Source organism: Catharus ustulatus, chromosome 4, assembly GCF_009819885.2.
Source record: "Catharus ustulatus isolate bCatUst1 chromosome 4, bCatUst1.pri.v2, whole genome shotgun sequence".
Lineage (NCBI taxonomy): Eukaryota > Metazoa > Chordata > Aves > Passeriformes > Turdidae > Catharus > Catharus ustulatus.
Window position 1 is genome coordinate 10,605,071 of NC_046224.1, and position 22,990 is coordinate 10,628,060.

The 22,990-nt window shown below is 35.7% G+C and overlaps 1 protein-coding gene across 5 annotated transcripts in view; it reads left to right on the forward strand.

Annotated features, from left to right (window-relative positions):
* Positions 1-22,659, forward strand: part of CACNA2D1 (calcium voltage-gated channel auxiliary subunit alpha2delta 1) — a 368,220-nt gene extending 345,561 nt beyond the window's left edge. For 2 of the 5 annotated variants that reach the window (XM_033056980.2, XM_033056981.2), the window contains exons 31-39: positions 670-708; positions 1,868-1,939; positions 2,385-2,537; positions 2,656-2,708; positions 5,567-5,622; positions 5,771-5,900; positions 7,214-7,326; positions 10,213-10,295; positions 11,574-11,766. In XM_033056980.2, the coding sequence (XP_032912871.1) occupies positions 670-708; positions 1,868-1,939; positions 2,385-2,537; positions 2,656-2,708; positions 5,567-5,622; positions 5,771-5,900; positions 7,214-7,326; positions 10,213-10,295; positions 11,574-11,732 (858 nt within the window). In that variant the 3' untranslated portion in view covers positions 11,733-11,766. Of the gene's footprint in view, positions 1-669; positions 709-1,867; positions 1,940-2,384; positions 2,538-2,655; positions 2,709-5,566; positions 5,623-5,770; positions 5,901-7,213; positions 7,327-10,212; positions 10,296-11,573; positions 11,768-18,088 lie in introns of those variants that run through there. The other 3 variants (XM_033056984.2, XM_033056983.2, XM_033056982.2) reach the window with 2 other exon arrangements.
* Positions 22,660-22,990: the final 331 nt, after the last annotated feature.

The following is a 22,990-nucleotide window of genomic DNA, read 5'->3' on the forward strand; positions in this document are numbered from 1 at the left end:
GGGGAGGCAAATGCATTGCCTAAGTGTCAGAACAGTTAGGGACAAAAATGCAGGAGTGAAAAATGGAAAGTAAGATGAATATTTCAGAAATAATGCTAATGACTCCAGCATCACCTGGTAGTTGTTTTGCTGAGGACATAATGCAAGGGCAAGGTTGTGTGTGTATGTGCACACTTGCTGCAGGAACATGAGAAACAGGTGTTAAGAATCAAAGCCATAAAAGCCAGCTGGACTGATGGGCTTCCTTTATCACATAGGATTCCCATGCCTTCAAGCTTTTCATGGTCAAGAAAGATACTTTATGAAGGCTTTCCTTCCAAACTCCAAACACATGGAAATGCTCCTATTCTTTCTGTTTTACTTTATGCTCACAACATTGACATTCTGACAAGTCCTCCAAATTATTTATCTGTATTGAGCATACTTGTAAAGGGAGTTGTATCAGGGTCTTTGGGAAAGGCAGTCAAGATTGTGTTATTGATTATTACTGAATACAGGTTGTTCAAAGAGAGATTTCTGATAAATGATAAACACTCAAAATTAATTTAAATTTATATAGAGATATTGAAAACAGAATCTTTTTTTGTTGTCTTGAATGATTAATATAACTGCAAAATACAATTTATTCTATAACATTTTTGTGAAGATTACCATACTTCTGTTTTTTAGTGCAACAGTGAAATCTGTGGCTGTGAAAGAAATAGCATGGTAAGAAAATTTTCAATTTATGAATATATGGCAGAATATTGAAATTCACTCATTCTCTCTAGATCTAAGACAGTTTCTGTTACTATTATTTGAGTGTTAATTTTACAGAAAACAGGGCTTAATTGTTTGTGTCTTGAGAAAGATTAATGTTAGGAGGGAAGGGGGGGAAGGGCATAAAATCAGGAGGAGTGGTTATGGTGATGAAGTTGTGAGAACAAGTGTAAAGAAAAATATACAGGAAAAACAATAGAGGATGATGTGAAAAAAATGTGCTAAAAATATAACAGCAATTTGCAAAAGAAGAGACAAATCCTGAGGGGAAAAAAAAAAATTAATTGTAAAAAATAAAGTACCTCAGAAAAGGATAAGTGTGAATTTTGAAGGTCCAGAGTCCATAATGTGCTTTTCCATAGTCATTGGTTCCCAGCACATCCCCATAGTTCTGCAGGCACTCAGGAGACCACAGATCCAGGGACTGTCACCATATCAGGTTTTGCCATGTGCTTAAAAGCTTTCCTGTGCTCAGGTCTTCTGAGCTCTTTAGAAGAATGTGAAGATCATTAAATGCAAGAATTACAGCAGAAAGGGTCCTGTGGGGACTTGTCTATTTGACCTCACTGCTATCTCTCCAGTCTCACTGCAAGGATCTTTTACAAAGTGCAAAGCATATGGAATCAGTGGGTTTCCCATTCCTGCACCTGACACCTGGAATAATCCCACTACAGTCCTTGGCAAGTGAAAAAAATCATGCCTAGCAAGCTGGGAGCCTGCCCTTAAGAGTTTTACCATTGCAAGCTGCAAATGGAAAAGTACTTTTAAATATGACTGAAGCACATGAGAAGTTGTAGCTCCTTATTATGAACCGAGTTCCAATTATAATCAGATTTAATAAGGATATAGCAGTCTTGGAACTAACAAAGTATTGAGCAAATAAGAATTTGCAAAACAACTTTTATGAAATTAAGCCACAAATAAGCCTTTGATCTGTTCAAACTTTTATTATACTGATAATGCTAATTGTTATAACTTAAAATTGGCCCTCAGCTATGGGTTTGTGATTTGAAGATACTTCTGATGTCTTGAAAAAAAGAGTAGTTTCTTACAGAATGTTCTATTGACAAATCTTTCCTGTAAAACATATTTCACTTTCTTACAATAGCATGTGGACTGTGTTATCCTTGATGATGGTGGATTTCTTTTGATGTCCAATCGAGATGAATATACACAACAGGTATGTATGTTCTTTAAGAACAGAACATGAAAACCAATAGGAAGAAGTTTAAAGAGAAAAAAAAAGACAAGTTGCAACTTATTCTAAAGATAACATTTCTGAATCACAAAAAATATTGCTGCATCAGAAATTCTGGGGGGTTTGTTAGTATTTTTTGGGTTTTTTTTTTTTTCTTTTAGATTAAGATGCCAAACTTGCTACCAAGTTGCATTTTTTGTGCTTTACCATTAGGCTGGTAGGATACCAATGGACTTTAGATGGTGAGGACATGTAGTATGTTATCCACACACTTTCTTTCTCATATTCTTCTTGCTTTTCCCCAGGCAGGGTCTCACTGATGCTGCTTTTAACAGTTACTGTCTAGCTGGGGAATTTAGAGCTGTGCACCTTGTTATGAGAGAAACACTTGGAAATGTTTTACCTTAACTCTCTGTATTAATATCAGATTGGAAGATTCTTTGGTGAAATTGATCCTGGCTTGATGCGAAACCTGATTAACATGTCCCTGTATGCCTTTAATAAGTCCTATGACTATCAGTCAGTCTGTGATCCCGAAGAAGAGCCAAAGCAAGGAGCTGGACTTCGTTCTGCTTATGTGGTCAGTAGTCCCATGTGCAGTGACTGACAATCCATTGAAAGTCTGCATGTGTTTATGCAAATAAAATAACCTCTTTTTTGTTTGTTTGTTTGTTTGTTTGTTTGTTTTTTTCCCCCAGCCTACGATAGCAGATATTTTGCAACTTGGATGGTGGGCTTCAGCAGCAGCCTGGTGAGTATGAGTATGTAGGAAATATCTATATCCAAACTATAATTATTCAGTGGTTTGAAACGATTTGATTTGGATTTTTTCCTCCATAAAAGTTCTCTGCTTGTTTCTGCAGTTTCTCATCATGAAAATTCATAGGTGTGTCTCCAAACATGACTGTTTTGTCAACAGTTCAATTCAATACTGCTCTTGCCTGTTTTGTCATTGTGTGTTCTGACTACAAAGTCAACTTCAGGAAGCAGAGTTTGGATTAATGGTCTAAGTATAATGGGCAGTTGTGAAGCTATATTATCACATTTTGAATTATTGATCACTTGGTTCCCTATTTCAGAATATCATCTTTGCCTTTTTCTAGCAAGAAGTCTTAAGAAAATCAGTGTTTGCTTTTCAGTAAATCATTTTACGAAACACATTAATCAAACCAATCAGTTTGGATTGGAAGGCATCTGTAAAGGTCATCCAGTTCAACTTTCCCTACAATGAACAGGCACATCTTCAACTAGATCAGGTTGCTCAGAGCCCCATCCCCCTGACCTTGAATGTTCCCAGGAATGAGACTTCTCCACCTCTCTGGGCAACCTGTGCCAGTGTTTCACCATCCTCATTGTAAAAAATACTTTCCTTATATCTAGTCTGCATCTTCCCTCTTTTAGTTTAAAACTATCACCCCTTGTCCTATTGGAATAGGCCCTACTGTAAAGGCTGTCCTCATCTTTCTTAAAAGCCCCTTTTAAGTATTAAAAACCCACAGTAAGTTCTTCTGGGAGCTCCTTTTGTTCAGACTGACCCCCAACTTTCTCAGCCTTTTCTTATGGCAAATATATTCCATTCCTCTGATGATTTTTGTGGCCTTATCTGTACCCACTTAACGGGCCATGATTTTCTGTGCTGAGGACTCCAGAGCTGACACAGTACTCAGGTGGGGTATTTTGCCTTTTTCAGAGCCATGCTGATTGACACTCATATCAGCTATTTCCCTCAGCACCACATTGGGATAAGTAATTGGCATTGATGTGGTGCTTTTGCTGTGGTGTGAATTGCAGTCTTGGAGACTGGTCCTTTTGCTAAAGCTTCATAATGCTTATTTTTCTTCTAATAATAATTACCAAACTGGAATAAATTACCTTCTTTATGAAGCTAAGAGTTAAAATACATAGCAACTGAAAAACTGTATAGTAATTTTCTCACAGAAGCACTATGAAGACTGTATGTTGTTTTTTATTGTTGGTTATATTTAGTTAACAGGAAGATAAATAATCTTTGTTTTTTTGGACAACAGCAAAGCAAGCCTCAAAAATTGAAGATGGGCAATAATCCAGAAGAGAAACTTGAGTACTTTTCTAGCAAAGAAACTTCCGTTTATCAGTGTTCAAATCAGACTCAGCGGTCTGGTCTCAATTTAGATCTGTGGTTTATTTTGTGCGATGTTTAACTTGAAAGCAGAACATTAAAGTACTTTACTATGGCCATGTTTTTAATGGAATCTAGGTCAGAAGCAGGCAGAGAAGGCCATTAAGCAAGCAAAGTGAAAAGGGATGACCAAAAAATGGATTCAGTGAGGCACCTGGCAAAAGCAAGTACAGGGAAATAAGAGAAACCAGGTTATTAAAGAAAGCTATAGTGTTTCAGGCAAAAAAAATGTGGGATAAAGGTGTGAGTGATCATTTTCAAAATTTATATGGGATACATCAGCATTTGGTTAAGAGTGTATGTATCATTTCTCCTTCATGCTCCTTTAAGTCAGTAGATTTAGGAGTTTTCCCAGGCTGCCTTTTTTGTTCACTTCCCTGTAAATTCTGAGGTAAGCCATTTACAAAGGATTACTGTTTTCTATCAGCAAATTGCATCACTATTGAATAGAATCAGGTCTCCTCTGATCCATAACTGCTCTGTGCTGTCCCTCTAATGATTGAAAGCAGAGTCGTGGATGTGAATTCAGAACTCCTTCAGGGAATGCCTCCATGGGGAACGTGTACTCAGTTTCTTTACACAGGAATCACTCTAGAAAAAAAATGAAGTTATAAAGTGCCTTCCCTCTGCAGAACAAGTGTTAGAACAGAATGTGATGAGGAGGTATTGGGTCATATTTGTGTGTAGAAGCAAGCCTGAAACTTGATAACTGGACAATACAACTTAGGAAACTTAAGGGGAAGCAGGATATCAGAGAATATACCTTTTGCAGTTCCTGTTTTGACAGGCTGGTAGAGAAGAAAGGGTCTGTGTGGGTGGCAAGCTGGTACCTACTTTAAGTAAATAAAATTGGGAAAAAAATCCATCAGTGAAGAAAAAAACATTAATGGAGCTCTTTGAGCTTAAGTATTTTGGCAACGTATTGGAAGAAAATGTAGTCCATACCTCAAGAGCAAGAATTGAGACTATTTTAAAACTCAGGTGTTACAGTAGTGGTTTTTATAATATTCCAGTGTTGATCTCCTTCTCAGAAATTTAATGAACCATAATTAGTGTAAATCTAATTCAGGAAAATTTTCCCTGAGCACATTAAAAAGGAATTCCAGTTGGTTCAAGTTTTGGAGAAACACCAACGTACTTCTTCCACCTCCCACAGAGGTATGAAGGGAGGGCATGAATGATGTGATAACAGTTCCATTTTGTGAGTTGTAGACACACATTACAGCAAATCTGAACAGTAGAATAAAAGTTTAGTGTGAAAGACCAGTGAGATTATGGGAAAAGAAAACCAGGGTCAAACTGGAAGGTTTAAAGAAACAGAGTTTTGATAACTGGCAAAAGCATTAAAAAATATTGTTGATAACTTATATTTGAGTAGTTTTTAAGTATCCATTAAAATACAAAGAAGAAAAGAGCCTTTAAAAATAAATATATTGTCTTTCTGTGTTCAGGTCTATCTTACAGCAGCTGTTTTTGAGCTTGACTTTTCCACGGTTCCTTGAAGCAGGTAAGTCAAAAGATTGTTAAAGAGTCAATTTTGAGTGAAGTAGAAGGTAAAAATCTAGGCAGGGGACATTTTTGGGTCTCCCCATTATGTCTATGACTTAAAAATGTTGTTTGGTTGTTTATTCATTTATTTATTTGTTTTATATCAGCTGATATGGAAGATGATGATTTCGGTGCTGCCCTGCCTAAAACAAGCTGTATCACTGAGCAAACTCAATATTTCTTTGAAAACAATGATAAATCCTTTGGTGGGATTGTAGACTGTATAAACTGCTCCAGGTAAAATTTCTTCAATATAAGTAGTAACTTCAGGATTTTTATTTATTTTACAAAAGATAGGGACAGTATTATAAGAAGAAAAAAAATATTTTGGATTAATTTCACCAAATTTGCATAAGTAGATAGAGAGAAATAGAGGCAGACAAATTGCATTGTTTTTTTTTTCTTTTTTAGAATTAATTTTAATTTTAATCATTAAAATATTGTAGGAATGCTTTAGTCAGTCCTTTTGTTTTATCGTCTCTGCTTCATGAAAATTGTATTTTTATCTCTGTCACAATTTGTTTTCTTTTAATTTATTATGTCAACTTAAAAGCATTCTGCAATATCCCAAGGGATATGATCTTCTCTAATCTGGTTATGTATCAGAATTTTTGACAGTCAAGAAGATGATGCAATTTATCTTCTAGTTGATAGTACTCATGATTTAAGAGCCATGACTCTTACAAAGCAAATGAAGGTATTCTTTTTTTTTATAAAATTACTCTCCAGACACCATAAGGAGGCCTATTGAAGATGATATTTAATAATATGTGAAAAAATTGTATACTTCAGAAACATAGCATCTGGGACCTAGATCTCTGTTTCATACAAGAGCCTGCTGGGGTTTTGCATGGACTTTGAGCTTCTGAAAACATCTTAGAAATGTGAATTAATAGCCAGATTTCAAACAAAAAAAAGACAATATTTCAAGCCAGGCAAGAAAGAGAGAGCTTTGGAGAGTGGTGAAGACAGCCAAAACAAACAGATATTTTTTCCACTTCTGTACTTCCTCCTCCATGTTGCTAGTATACATTGGGTTTGTTTATAAACTGAAAACGACCCTGCTAACTTAAAGAACTTTTGCAGAATTATATGGACATAAAAATACAACAAATACACATTCAATACATGACATGCATACCCTATGTTTCTCTCTCGCCCTTCTTACAGATAGGTTTATGTTTTGGGGTTTTGTTTGTTTGTTTTTGTGATTGAGGTGGTTTTTTTTCAGTGTTAATTGATGCTGAACTGATGTTATTTCTCAGTACAGCTACTGTGGTAGCAGTACAGAGCTAGCTAGTAACTCAATTAAAGTTATTTTATGCTCTTTTCCATTTTTTCCACTAGCAAGTCCAACTTAAAGAGGGTACTATGGAAATGTCAAAACTTATTATAAATGTTTCTTACTGTTTGCTAATGAAAAAGATAAACAGTAGCAGGCAGACTAAATCTGTGAAGCTGGATTATTTTATTCCAATACTGTGCATCCTTCTCAAATACAATTTTTCTTGTTTCATTTAAACATAGGTTTTTGTTGGCTTTTTTTCCAGACTTTATCATGCAGAGAAGATTTCAAACACCAATCTAGTGTTCATTATTAGTGACAGCCAACTGCTGTGCCGTTCCTGTGACCCAAAGCCACTGATGCAAGCAGAGAAGCCGGGTATCCTTTAAAAATCTTGTTATTTAGTAGTGTGGATTGATTTTTGGCTATAGGATACTGGAATATATTTGGAGAGAAATGACCCACTTATCTGCATTATTACTATGGTTGCCACTGGAATACTTAAGTATCAGGTATTTGTGGATGATATGTGAAGCAGAAGTCATTGAGGTGGAGAGCAAAACTGTTATTTGTGAGAATTTAGACAGAAATGGACTGACAGGAACTTAATGAAGTTTCAACCAAGCAAAGGCAAAGTCTTGGGTCCAGGACAGAATGATTGCAACACTGGACAGACTAGGGACAGAGTGACAGAAAGATTTGCAGAAAAAAGCTGGAGGTTCATGGTAGGCAAAAGTTGACCATGAGTTGGCACTGTGCCTTGCAGAAAAGAGGGCTGGTCACATCTCAGGTTGTGACAGCAAGAGTGTAGTCAGCAGACTGGTAGAACTGATCCATGGCAACTCTTCAGCACCGGTGAGACCACATCTGGAGTGGCTTACAGCAGGAAGTCTAGTGAAGGCCACCAAGGAGGTCGGCATCTGAGAGCACAAGCAAGGAAAGTCTGAGTGTCCTGGGTTTGTTCTACCTTTCCCAAAGACCAGGGTATGTCTGTGTAGAGAAATAACAAAAAAAGGCTAGGATAGGACTGTTTGGTCATGGAAAGCTGAGATGCTACACTGCTGGTTAGTTATGAAGGCACTTCAGTGTGTGCTCAAAGATGAATTTACTTCATGTGGTAACTGCATTAGCCATCAAAGGCTGGAGTTCATCCTGCTGCATAAAATTTCTTCAGAGCTGGCTGGAGACATAGGTGGCTTACATGCTAAGCAGATTTCTTGCAGCACAAACCTTGAAGTTTAAAGCATGTGCAAGACTGTTTTAATTTACAACCACCTTCATGCCAATCTCTCTGCTTTAACCTGTTCACTGCAGTAAATGCCTGGAGGTGATGGTGATGGAAATACATAAAACCAACATACACATTCTAGGTCAGAAGAAATTCACCTCAGCCATTCTCTTCTACGTAGGCTTGAGGACAGCACGCCAGAAGTGGTAAATCAGACCATAATTTGGATTACTATGACAGAACAGGGAAAACAATTAGTAATACCTCTGTCCACATCAGGAAGTTAGTTGAGACAGCCTCTCCCACTCCTGAAAGAAAAGCAGATGGTGGTACAGATGACTGTGTTTCTTTGGCACAAGCAATGCATTCATTGCCACATTAATAAAACTGGAATTCCATCTACGCTTGGGCTGAAAAGGAAGTTACATTGGGGTGTCATCACAGAAATATGTAAACACAGCCTAATATTCTAATTGGCTTCAGTCCATGACAGTTTGATTAACTGTTTCCACTGTCTGAATTTATAAACAGCGCTGACTATAGAAAATGAAGCATGGTGGATAGGAAAGGGCAGATGACTTGCATTCCCTGTGGAGCCCAAAACTACTAGAAAGCAGTAAATGACCTCAAATGGTCATCAGAACAGCTGGGTGGCCTTATATAGACTGAAGGAACTATTTTATTTTTATTCAACTATGCAGTACTGAGCTATTGCCTCTTTTCTGTAACTAAGGTACATAGTGAAGTGCAGATGTAGCATAACATCACCAAGCAGACAAAATGACCTTTGGGTGCTATTTAGATGATTATTATTACATTTGGCTTCCTTTTGGCTGGTAGAGCTTTGCTTATGCACAGTCTCTCAGAATATTTTTGTGTTTCTACTTCCCTTTCAGTTGAGACACAGCCAAGAAAAGGGGATATGAAGGCAGATGCAGATCTGTAGAAATAAATTCCCCATCGTCTTGCCTTCTCTTCCACTTGTTGCACTGAAGCTGCTGTACTACTGCATGGTAGTACATGAACAGGATTGCTTCAAGTATAAATTAAAGCTACTAAAATAAGTTCTGGCACTCAATTCTTTAAATAGCTTTAATATGTGTGCTACCTGGAGTGGAATAAAAAAAACTGGACATACTGAATGGTAATAGAAGCAGTTTTCACCAGAAGGCTGTTTTGCAGTTTGCCATATCCATGCCTTTCAAGTCTGCCGCAGTGACGTGTGCTCCTCATTAGCCAGTGGCACATGTGAAGTACAGTGTGAAGTACACTTTAACACCAGCAATTACACATTTCAGGGATGTGAGCTGAAGCAGTACACATATATTCAGTTGGGTAATTAATAACATGTCACTGCTACCCTTTCTCTCCTGCTGTTCTGATGGTAGTATGGACAGCATTTTCTCTGTCTGCCCTCATCACTGAAATGCTCCTGGGATCTCAGTAGTTCTTCTGTCAGTTACTACAAACCCTGCAGTGGTATGATATTGTATATGATATTTGGGGCATAATTGAACCAGTGGTTTTTATAGGCTTTCACTGCTGTGTTCAAACTGTATATGACATTACTTTTGCAAACAAATTTCCTTGCTTTTACTGTGTACCTTCATTACAGCAGAGTAACTCAGTGGTAACATAAACTACAACTAATCAGCACCATTGAAAGTTTACTGCTTTATGAAATATTTTCTGAAATATTTATACAATAATAAAAGAAAATACAGAAAATGTTAAAATGCCTCAGCTTTTATTTTATTTCTGTTTATGGTTCAGAAAATATTCAGAAGAGTTGTGCAGAATGTTTATTTTCTTGATTATACCAGTGGGGGGAAAAAAAGGTATTTCATTTTGATTTATCTAAATGGTTGGGTTGGTTTTCTTGAATTTAAACAAGGAACTGTGAATATTGATATTTATTTCGGCACTATCTGAATTAGCATAAATCTTCTCTCCTGCCATGAAAATGAAAATAAAATGTTGATCCTCCTCATGTGCAATGCATGAAAAACAGTGACACTCCTTAACCAGAGAAACAGATGAAGGGCCAAATCCATGTGAAATGGTCAAACAACCTAGATACAGAAAGGGTCCTGAAATCTGCTTTGATGAAGCCAAACAGGTAAAACTGAAGTTGTAAGACTTTATCTTTAAAAACAATTGTAGAGCAGTTTTAGACAATCAGGGGAAACCGTGTTTAAATGTACCTTGGTGCCTGACAACCTTTTTATCACTAAACATATTGTTCACTCTAGACCATAGCCACTTTATTTCAATTAACATAAACTTAACAGCTGCTTTCTTATCTGCCTTTCCTGTAATTGTTGCACTTTCACACATGATTCCCACTAAAATATCATCAATGAGTGCAAAAGTGTTGGTCTCTTTATGGTGTTGTGAAATTCAGTTCTTCCATGGCTGGCCCACGTAGACAATAATCTTGGCTTAGAAGTAGTATTTTAACAATAATGTTTTCAAATATTATTTAAAGTATTGCCAAATTATTAAAAATGTTATATGTGTTTTGGGATGCTGTTTACAATTCTGCAAATTGTGCTGCCCTTAGATCATGTTCTTAGCAGGTTTCAAAGTGCATTACTTTACTGAAATCACCAAAACTTTTTTTGGTACTTCTGTGTTGGATGCAATAGTTTTAAAAGGGAAAAATTAAAATCATATTTTTTCCCACACATCTAAATTAATATTCTTTCTATGTTACTTTTCAAAGATACAAAACAGATTATGCTGAATTCAAGTTGTTCAGAATAAATTTCAAGACAAAAAGTGCTGAACAAGATACAATAGATAGTAGATAGAATAAATATTTTTTAAATGTATTTTTTAATGCTTCCTGTGATTTATGCAATTTCTGCAGTGGAAACATTGTCCCAAACCAGTGCAATTAGTTAGCTATAACTGCTGTATACCAAAATTTGTTCTAGTAGGTTCTCTGCTTTTCTTGTAATGAGGCACGATTACTGAGATGTCCATAGTATTTGAAAAGTTTAGAGAATTGGTATTTTTCTAGTGACCAAATTTTATTTTAAAAAGGAAATCTTCTAACTGACCAACAAATAATAAATAAAGTTGAAAACCCATCCAAATGCTATCCAGCCGTTGTAAATAATCCAAACCATCCTGATGTGATTGTGTGTGAAAGTACAACTCTTGCTCACTAGCTTGATGTGCTGATCAGTGTGTAAGTCATGTGTTTTGTAACAGTGGATTGTTTTGGTTAAGTTTATTTGCAAAATTTGCTGTGAATCTCTTGCTCTTGGGTGGATGCTTTCACATTAACTCTGCTAACTGCCAGCAATCTGCATGATATCTCATCTTGTATGTCTTTTTTTCTGTGTTTTCTTTCCTTTCCTCTACTTGCTACTTTGCCCGTTATTAATAGGATCAGCCTATATGCACAACGAGTCGTGCCTCTGCCATGACGTCCGCTCCTATCTTCATTTTTCTGCAAGTTTTCATGTGGTGTGGATGGTCAGTTACTTTCTCTAATTTTTTGTTTTGTTCTTGGCTTAAAAAATTAGCAGACTTTTTTACTTACTGAGCATACAAAAGAAAACAGAATGAAGCGAGTCCCAAAAGCAACAATCTGGAGTAAATTACTGTTGCAATATTAAGGGAAATTAAATATGAAAAAAACCTGTCTGGAGCCTTATAAATCACAATTACTAAACATGAAGGCCTTTCCCATAGAACATACAAAGACAAGGGAACCTGGTGGGTTTATATGGTTGGCCCTTTGAGATTGCACCTGTACCAGCTGAGCCCGCATCCTTCCCTTCTAAGCATATTTCCCTTGTCCTTGTTAAAATGAAGAGAAGAAGAATTTTTTTTTTTTTTTTCAAAGAGACAAATAAAGAAGCAAAGAAAATAGAAGAGACAGCATAACTGTGAAAGTAAAAGTTTACTTGGGTGTGACCAGGATGAGTGTTATGTGTGAGTGTTGCTATTGAGAAGAGTAAGGAGTTTTCACTTTATTCAAATGAACACGACAGGTAATGATGGAAGATAATGGTGCGCATGAATTTGGATAAACTAGGAATAATGTTTTTTTACTTTTTAATTTTTGGTGACCTAAACATATTAATTGCCTGATTACAGCAGAAGATGAGATTTTTTTTAACTATGTAAGTTCCTGTATATTGACCAAGTGCAGACTTTGGGGTTTACAACTAAAACCGTGGCAATTTGACTGTGTTTCATTTGATGGTGTGGGACTGTCATGAGTTCCTGTGCAAATAACACATCTGCAAGAGAACTTCTGAGCTTAAGAGCAAAAAATGTGTGACTAAACGGATTTCTGGTCAACATTTTTCTGAATACCACTAGAGGGAGATACTCCCATGTCTATCAAAGTAAAGCAAACAGGCAGAACTGAATGCTTACAGGGCATTTAGTCTTATAGAGTTAGTGTAATGAAATATTGAAAATTAATGAAATATTGAAATTAATGGAAATTTAAAACATTCATTTTCACAGTAATTTATATTCTCTCTATACTTAAGGGAAGGTTCAATTAATATCTCTTGAACATAAGTGAAAAAAAAATCTTTATATCCTGTTTACCACTTTATTATTTGAATAACTTTGAAATTTCTTATTCTGCATTTAAGTTTGTAGTTTCTTGCAAACCCAAGAACTTGCACAGCCATGGCAGAAGGTTGTAAGGAAAGGTGAAAGGCCTTTCTTTAAGCCAGTAGTAATTCACATAAAAATCTAGATTAACATCTCATGTTCTTGCTCATGCAATTTGCTCTGCACATAGATTTCTTTAATTAAAAAGCTACTGTCCAATGTACATAAAGCAGCAGAGAACTCACCTTGAACTGAATTTTTTATGCTCAAAATGTGCTTTCTACTTAAGGTGGAAAACACACAGAATATAATTTTAACTGATAAGCTTTTGGCAACAGAAAGTTATAAAGGTAATTTCTTTTCATCCATCTTGTTTTTAATAACTTTGTGATTTTGGAAATGGATTTTCTCTGGACATTAATTGTGTAGTTATATTAAAATCACTGAAGCCAACACAGATACAATCCAGTTGATCAGGTTCACTAACCTGACTTTTTTTTTGCTTTTCATCATGGATAACAAAATAGTATTATCACTGCCTCAAATGACTTGTCCTTACTTTGTGCACATACACCGGTTTTGTTTGCCATGCCTGAGAATAAAGAAAAGAGCTGCACAGGTTTTTAGCCCTTAGTGGCAATGTCTTAGGTCCATCAGCTTCCAGGTGTGTCAGTGGGAGCTTTGAGGGTGATTAGCAGCCCAGGCTGGATACATCCTGATGGAATTGGCTGTGTCCCCAGTCTGTGCACGGGTAGCTGTACACCTTTGGCAGCTTTGTCTGGTAGTCCAGGCAAAGGAGGGTAACCCAGCATACAAGAATGATCATGCATTGAAAGTGGAAATGACTTCTGAGTAAAAGCAAAAGTGTTCTCCATGTGACATGTCATATTTAAAATACATGCTTATAACAGGTATAACTTTGAGGTAATCAAAGGCCAGATCAGAAGCTCTTTGGGCAGATGTTTTACCCTTTTACAAGTCAGAGCAACACAATGGGTTCTGATAAGTTAATATTTAAAAAACAAAATTCTAGAACATCAAATAGTTACAGTGCACTTCTAAATGAGTAACAAGTGTGTTTGTAGCCTTAGCATATACATGTTTATATGTATTTATAGCTCCAAGTGTATTTTTAAAATTTTGGACAGTGTCTTCAAGGAAATGCTGATATATAGCAGTGAATACGTGGGTTTGATACTTAAAAAAGGAAGGTATGGTTGTATAAAAGCATTCATTTCCATTCTGAAAGTGCTGAATAATTTTCATAGCATGTGATGCTGTAAAACAGCCTTATCTAGAGTTGTCATAGAAGACATGACATGAAGGAGATGGCATTAGGGTTTGACACTTCTCTACCTCAAGCATACGAGGAAATTTGATGTGATTAGCACAAGAAATTTCTCATACACTTCTGATGAAATGAGAGGGGCTTACAACAATTCTTTCAAATTTATTTTACAATTCTCTCTCTCTCTTCAAAGGGAGACATAATTTTGAAGACAACAAAGAGAGGACATCCCCAGCTGATCTTTATTCAGAATTCGTGTGATTAATGTCATGGGCTGGAAAATTTCAGTGAAACTGCTTAAAAATAGTTCAGTGTCTAATTGCACTAGGAGAGGTAAAGATAAGATAATGTAAAGAGAAGATAAAATACTGCTGTATATCTTTGTTATTAGATACTTTAGAAGAAATCTCAAAAATAACATTAACATGAAGCAGTTGAAAAGTTTTCTTAAGGTTCAAGAAGAGGGAAAGTGTTTTCAAAAATGGCATTTTGAAGACCATGCAAAACTGATATTTTTATCATTTTGATTTTAAATTGGGGATAGAATCCCACATATTTCTAGAGGACTGTTGGTTTTTTGATTGATGTAAATAAACACATAATCAGAATTTCTCTTCTTTTTTTAATTTATATTTTCACATTTCCTGTAGTTTTGAAAGCAGTTACAGCACAAAAAAAAAAAAAAAATACAGTGTGAAATTCTGTGGAGAAAACAATTGATTTTGATAGGATTTACTGTACCTTCTTTGCCACTGCTTTTTTTTGTCTTAGCTTCGGACACGAAAGAATTAACTGGTTCCAGAGACAATATTTAGAAATTGTTGTTGGCAGAACTGCTGGTTTACCACTGTAAATTGGTCTACAAACCTCAGAAATTTAATGTGGTTTTGATCAATATGAGGTTAAAATCTCACCAACCTTGAAATATGTGTATAAACCTTGTATACTTTTGTGTAGTGCAGTTTAATGCTTTCGTTCATAGTAAGATGATGCCTTTTCTGCGTGAGGCTTCCAAGATATACTCTACTGCTGTGAATTGTGAATCCTTTTTAAACTTCTCTATGTAGTCTTAGGGAGAGGGCAAAAGATACTAAGATACTTCTTTTCAACCCAATAGGAATATTACATTATATGACTGATGAATGTAAGACCTGTTGAGAAATTGTGGTTAGTTTAAAAAAGATCTCATACATCAAATAGAAATGGACAACAGCATGGAGGGTTTTTTCAAGTACATGTGGCACTGGGATTAATTTATCAACATAATTTGCAATATTTGGTCTAATGCAAGATGACCTAAGCTGAATCCTGTATAATTCTATATGTGGAGGTGTACTTGCTTTGTATCTAAACTGGATGCCATTTCCATTATAAAGGTATTTTCCCCTCATGTTATGCACAATTTTGTTTAAGACCTTCAGTTTACTACTTACGCTCTCCAGACATCTCCCATCTGTTGGAAATTTTAAATCTCTTGTTTTGCTTTCAACTCTTTCTTCAAAGATGACTCTTCTAGGTAATTTCAGTGATAAGAATAATAAATACCAAGAGGTAACACTGAGTACTGTTCACTGAATTCATATGAGAGGAAACCTTTACTGATAATTCTGTTTTAATGGTAATCACTGCGAGGAAGAAGCAACAGGGTTATTTTTAAGTGCTTTAAACAGAAATAAAGCTGCATGACAAGACACAATGCAGATGCAAACAGTGACAGAGCCAAACTAAATAAACCAGAATGTTCAGTGCATCTTGAAATCTTAACATTCTAGTCCAAATCTGGTGCAGCCGAGTTCACTTACGACTTCTTGTTGACCAGAAACCTTAGGAATTTTGAACTTGTAGAGTGCAATCAACCAAAAAGAAACAAAACCATCAAACCAAAACAAACCAACAACCCTAAAAAAAAAAAACAAACAAAAAACCCCAAGAAAAATACCAAATCAAAACAAAAAAACCCCAAAACAAACAAACAAAAAAAAAAGCCTAAGCCAAAACTATACAACTAAATTATAAAGCTAACACATGACAGTGATATGTCTGGAAAAAGCTACTGTTAATAAAGAATGGTAGACAACATGAGGTATTTGCTTTAGGACAAAATGAATTATTTGTTTCTTTCTAAGGAAATTGAATGCTTATGTTTGGGGGTTTTTTGGCTTGGGATTGTTAGGGTTTTTTTACATCCAAATTTCTAAAGGAGACTCTTGGTGACTCTATGCTATAATTCCTGATAATGTACTGAGTCTACTTTGTCTGCTTTATCTGATTTTCCGTATTTTTCCCAAACTGTTTTGGAAATCTACCAGCTCTAAAGAATGCATTGTGTGCAGAATAAATAACATTAAAATTCTCACCCATTAAAGCTGGTATAAAGAACTCATTGAAGGCCTTTGCTATTCCCTATAATTTCCAAATTCTGTCTTCACACCTTTGTTATGAAGGAGTTGCCTAACATCATATACGACTATGCGCTTTTGATTTGGTCAAAAATTTCAATTATCATTTCAGTGTGTTCTGCAGGGAGGTCATAAAAAACCACTTTATTCCCCACTTATGTCCTGTTTATATCTGATTTGCCATTTTAATGTACTTTCTTGTTTTTGCCCATTTGAGTAAACTTGATGTCCTGAACTCCTATTCTTACAAAGATGGGAAGTTTTAATTGAGGAAAGCAAAATTTGCTTGAGGAAATCTGCTAATAAATTAAAGGATGTTAAATGACTCTTTCTTATTTATTCTGATTGTCCTTTTTATACACACACACCCACACACACCCCTCGGCCTATTCTGGGGTATATTAAGTATTAACTGCATGTGCTTCAGTGGCTTGTCACTCTGAACCAGGAAGTTTTCCCCGTCTGTTGTCTTTCCTCTTCTTTCTATTTTTTTTTTTTTAATTTCTGTGCCAGCAACCAGTCTCTGTTACTGTTCAGATTCAGTTGTCTATCCTTCCCTGCACATATTGCTCCTGTTCAAGAAGTTTCCCCAGTTGCTAATATACCTAAATTCCATTCCACCTACACTGTTTAATTGCCCTTGGAGGCTTGGAATATTTTGGAAAATGGGAAGTGTCCTTTTATACCATGGGTACGTACAAGAGAACAACTAAATATTTTCAACCTTCAGAGCTACCCATGAATCTCAGACTTGTCAGACAAAGCAGTGAGAGGAAAATTTTCCTGGTGTTTCAGGTACTAATCAGGGTTTGTATCGTCTTGAGAAACAAGGTCTAAGGTGTTACAGGCTCCAGAACAGGTATCAAATGAATTTCAGCCAGACTAATGAATAGGTCCATCATGTGCAAAGTATTAAGCATTATAAGGAAAGTGACAAAGAACTGCAATTAATGGTGAAGAGGAATGAGGAAAAGTGGTGTGAGTGCTGTGTGGCATAAAGAATAATTACTGATGCGTGACTGAGCAGTGCAGCTGAGAGGGAGCTTCAAACTGCATCAAGCATGTACAAGTAGTGCAATAGAAAAATTTCCTTCTTGTGTTGAATAGAGCATCAAAGGCAGAGAAAAGATTTTCATTCTCTTTGATCATATCTTCACCTGCAGACCATATTCATTTTATTGTGCTATCATTTGATGAAATGGACATAAATGTATTTTGGTATTTGTTTTCTAATCTTGAAAATTTATCTGTTCTTCTAACTTTTCTCACAATAAAGTCATACTCAGAATCTTAAAATAAATGTAACTTTAAGGAAAATAGATGGTATTTAATGGGGCCCCCAGGTATATTCCATAGCATTTCTTGATTGATGGTGTAAGTATCCCATCTAGTTCATGTGTGTGGGCTGTAAACCTTGAAAGTATCTAATGCTCCCATGTTTACAGTTAAAGTAATAATATCATCCTTTTTATCAAAAATCAGAGTAATTATTTTACTCTTATTTTAAAAAAATAACATATATAAGACAAAAAGGATGCCTCCATGATAGTTCAAAATATTGAAATCTAAGCATTAGATTGGTCCTCAAGCAACTTCCAGTAATTAATATTAAATGATTTCTTCTCTTCTTGTCGGCAGGAAGATTCGGCTGACTGCGGTGGGGCCTCTGGTCTGAGTCCATCACTGTGGTCTATGGTAGCAATTCAGTCAGTCCTGCTTTGGCTCTTATCTGGCAGCAGACACTGCCAGTTATGACCTTGCTAAACCAAAACCTGCATAACTGAATCAAGACCTGGCCAAAACGATAGCCTCAGTTTCATTTTGGAAAGGGTCAGCTACTGAGAGAGCAGCAGAGCAGCAGCGCTCGTGTCTGGTTTCCACGCGTTGTGAGACTCATCAAGGCGCCACGATGCCTGCATGTCGGAGTGTCGGATCCTTACCCGTGTGAATGCTGCATCACCCACGCCGCCCAAACAGATTTCTGTACGTGCCCCCTCGGGGAAATCTAAAACCTTTTGTTTATTCATTTGTTTGTTGTTGTAATCTTGATGACTTCATGTAAAAGGGCTCCCCTAACAATAGGTTATGTATATGGTTTTAATTTCTTTTAAGCTTTGGATATCTTGAAGATTTATATTCTTTTACATGAACAGTTGTTTAAAAACCAAAAAGAAAAAGGAAAATGTTCTCCCCAATATACATTACTAGCACCACAATGGCTGCTTTTAACATCAGTTTTGTCCAAACTAGTTGAGTAAAGTGAAAATATTGGCCAGTCTTCACCAGAAGTTCAGCATGATTGGAATGCTTTATGATGAGTGGTTAATTCTTCCAAAATGAATCATGCAGCCAGCTAAGCTTTGGTAGGTTGATACTGTATGTAGAAAGGAAGGAAAGGAGAAAATTACTGTGTTTCAAAATACAAAGGTACTGGAGAGTGTAACAAAAAAGAAATTTTTCATCTTAAACTTGATGTCATCTTCTGTCAGAAACAAATGTTAATTTCGTTGTAATAGTCACTTCCTTTTCACAATGCAATTACATATAAAGCTAGTAGAAATTCTTCAAAGGCTGATACAAAAATGCTTGTGAATAAAAAATGTCTTTGTGATATTTGAACGTTGGTTTCCAGGGGTATTTTGCATGATGATGATGCTATGTTACTGTTTTTCAGTTTGTTTTCTTTGATGGTAGAGTATAGTTCATTGAAAAGATAACAGAGTGATTTTTTGTATTGTGTGAGAAAATGAACATTGCAATGTGTTGCAATCAAATCATATTAAATTATATTATGAAACAGAGCTCTGAATATACTGTGCAATGAAAAAGCTGAGAAAATAGGGTAAATATAGATTGTAACAAAAGGGTTGAGGTGGATTTTTTACAGAATAGTGATCTCACATGAAAATCTGTGTACAGATATTTTAAGAATATAAAAATCAGATTTAACACATTTATTTTTGGAAGTATATGTTCTCTAAGGTTCATATCAGGTTCCCCCTTTGTTTCCTTCATATAAACCCACCCATAATATTAAAACTTACACTGTTGCTATTTATTATTGAAAATAGCATATTTAACAGCAAAATTACCTGGTTGCTGTGATTAGGAAAAATATAAACAAATGGGGAGCCTTGAATCTATATGTATGCACATTGATACTTGATTGTGAATAATAACTCTAGAAGTTGTTTTTACACAACCTCATTGGTGATACAGGTTGGTGCAGTAAATTACAATATTACGGTGTAGCATAGTGTTGATGCAAAATATGATTTGCGCTTTTTTTTTCTAGTTTTCAGAACTAAACAGTATTGCAAGACAGCTAAACCAATGAATGTGCAACTCTGCTGGTATTGTACAGTTCTGCTAACAACTGCAATATGCAAATATTAATATGGCACAATACACTAGCTCTTTAAAAAATAAAAAAATGCAAATCATCGGTATGTATATGCTGGCAATTGATTGATATAATTTTAATCATGCCAAAAGCTTAAAAAATGATTGGGCATGCATTAATATCCTATGAAAACTGAAGAAGCTACTCAAAGCCTGGCATGGCTTGAGCGATCAGATGTCAACTGTAGTTGTACTCATGGCTGGTTCATTGTTTTTCATGTACCTTGGCTCCAGCTGTATATTTTCTCATGTTTAGAAATCCACTGAGTGAAAAAAATAAATCCTGACCTTTTATTCAGTGATAAAATCTAGTTTTTAAAAAATATATACCTAACAATGTCATGGGGTTAAAAGTACAACTAACTGTTTGGGATGACTTCAGGTCCTCCTCAGGGAAGGTGAGCTAATGTTGATAATAAGGGTGAAGATAAACTTGGAACTCTTTCTTCCAGTCATAGTGCTGCAGTTCTGTTCACCCTAGCACCGGTTACCACCTGACAAAAAAATTGGTTTGAGTGTTTCCAATGGCAAGACTGCATCCAATATTTTTCCTTAATGAGGTCAATTGACATTTTATGGAAGGAGCCAGTTTTCTAGGATTAGGTCAATAATTACTGCACTCACTGATTTTACTCTGAGATTACTTTAAATACTCATTGGTTTGCATTGTGCTTTTTAAATTTCATGTTAGTATATTAAGTTCTCTGTAGTTTCCACTTAGCTTCCAAAAGAAACCCTTCACGGACAAGTTGCACTGTTTAAAACACTTTGCTCATGCCAGCAGGCCATATCCACAGTTACTTAATAAGCATCTGATTAGAGTTTGTAGGGGAAAAGAAATATGGCACAAATTCATGCTACCACAAGAAACATCTATGGCTTTTGCTCTCATCCTGCTTCCCTTAGAGTGCTCAAATGCAAAAGGAGGGTGAAGCCCACGCCATGCAGACACATAGCCCTGCTGGGTGATCCAAAGAGGGAAATGTCCTCTGTTCCTCTCCTTCACCCCTCTATATGACCTGAAGAAATGTGTTTCCATATAAACATGGAGCCTTCCAGCTAACATTATAACATTCTATGTAAACAATTAGCCAACATGATACCCATTTTATACTTTAGAAAGTAGTAAGTATTTTAAATACTTAAAAATTATATATTAGAGTATCTCCAAGTGATGGTCAAGACTCTTTAAAAATACCCCAAAATCTGCAAAATGCAAAATATAGACCAAAAATGCAATCTGAACTTCAGCTATCTCAAAATGTGAATGCCAGTCTGATAGAAATAACTTACATGAATAAATAGAAATTGTCATGCATAAGAGTATCCTTACTCTCACAGTGCAATCATAGTCATCTTCTCTTGTCTTTGAAAGAAGCTTGATCCTAAAATTTAAATTAAGATATTTTTAAATATGATATGCTGTAAAATGTTGTGGTTTTTAAAGTCAGATAAAAGGCTCTGTTGATTGTTGCTCAAATCCTTTAAATAGTGCAAAGGGAATTGTTGGTACTTGTTCAGTTCACACAGAAATCATGTAGTGTATTGTACATCTTACAGGTAACCACCATTAAAGTTGTTACAGCATGGTACTGTACTAAACATGATCTGAGGACTTAACATGAGAGGTTTCTTTCTATTTTTTTCTTTTAAACAACCAGCATTACTGCCAAAACACTGACCGTGGTCCATATTTCTAACAGGTTTTTAACATAACATAGCAGGTCTGATTGACGAGATTTTTAGGTCCTGTACCTTTAAGATTTTAGTATGATCTTTTTCATGTTTCTAACGCTTGAGGCTTTACTGCTTAACTTGACAAAAACAACAGTGTTGCTGCCATTTGTAAGTTTTCCTACAATATTCCTTTTATTAACTTAAAACCTGGCCTTACTGGTTTCAAATAGGCAGTATCCCTTTTAAGTGACCTTTGCAACCCAAGTGTTACTTGCTGTGGTTGAGAGCTTTTTGCTGTCACTGAAGAGACATTAAGACCTTTTTTTCCCATTAACACATAACAAACATGCTTTGTATGACTTAATTCCAAAACACAACCTCAGTACCACTAATCCAAAAATTCAGATGCTAGCACACTGGTTATTAAGAAATATATTAATGCCTTCAAGGCACTGCAATGCACTCGAGTGTTTTTGGAATGTCAACCTAAGGTGAAATCTTAATAACTCCTTTCTTAGGATAAATTTTACCCTAACTTCATCAGACATCCAAGCCTTTAACAAAGGCCAGATTTATTATTATTTTGTTCATACCACAATGTTAATATTGTTAATACTCATTGTACACTATTGTAAAAAGATTAAAACAAAGCGTCTGAAAACAATTCAAGACTTTTGAAAAGTTAGCCTCACCCTCTTCCCAGCTACTTGCATCTGTCCTGTTTATGGTTTAAAAGAAAAACATCATCTTGAAGAAATATTTCACTGAGGCTAAAGGGATACTGTCTTGTTCAGATGCCATGAAATTGCGATTGTGATCTGACAAAGCTGTCTTCTCTTCTTGTGTTGTATGGAATGTCTGGATCATGCTTTCTGGGATATTTTTATTGAAATGCTCAGTGTGCGTTTCTGCAAAAAAAAGACTTGGTTGCTCTTATGAGGCAAGCAGGTCTTTCTCCCTTTTCTTGTGTTCTCTTGACACTTTTGTGGAACTTGACGAGCCTGGAAAAAAAATTTTTTTGTAAAAATTTGTACAATAATGTTATAAAAAGTTTATAATCCTAGAACTGTTGTGTTAATTATTGTGCAAAAACAGTATATTCAGAATAAAAGTTTATCATTTAAAATCAACAACTATTTTATTGTTCAATCTGTATAATAAAAACATGTAAATAAGAGCCTATATTATTTGCTATATAATACTTCTGAGTTTCAGATAATTATACCTAAGTGTCTGAAGAGAGTGGAGACAGTGACTTAACTCAGGTCTTCATGGGGTTCAGAGAAGGATGCACAGCAAACCTTCATTTCTGTTTCATTTGTGACTGATAAAATTTAAAAAAAAAGAAGTGGGTAATAGTATAACCAATGAAAACTGAGGGTCTGTAAAGCTGTCAGTAAAATAAGTCTGAGACAGGTGAAGTATCCCTGTTGTCCTGAAACAATTGCTTTTGGAAGGGTT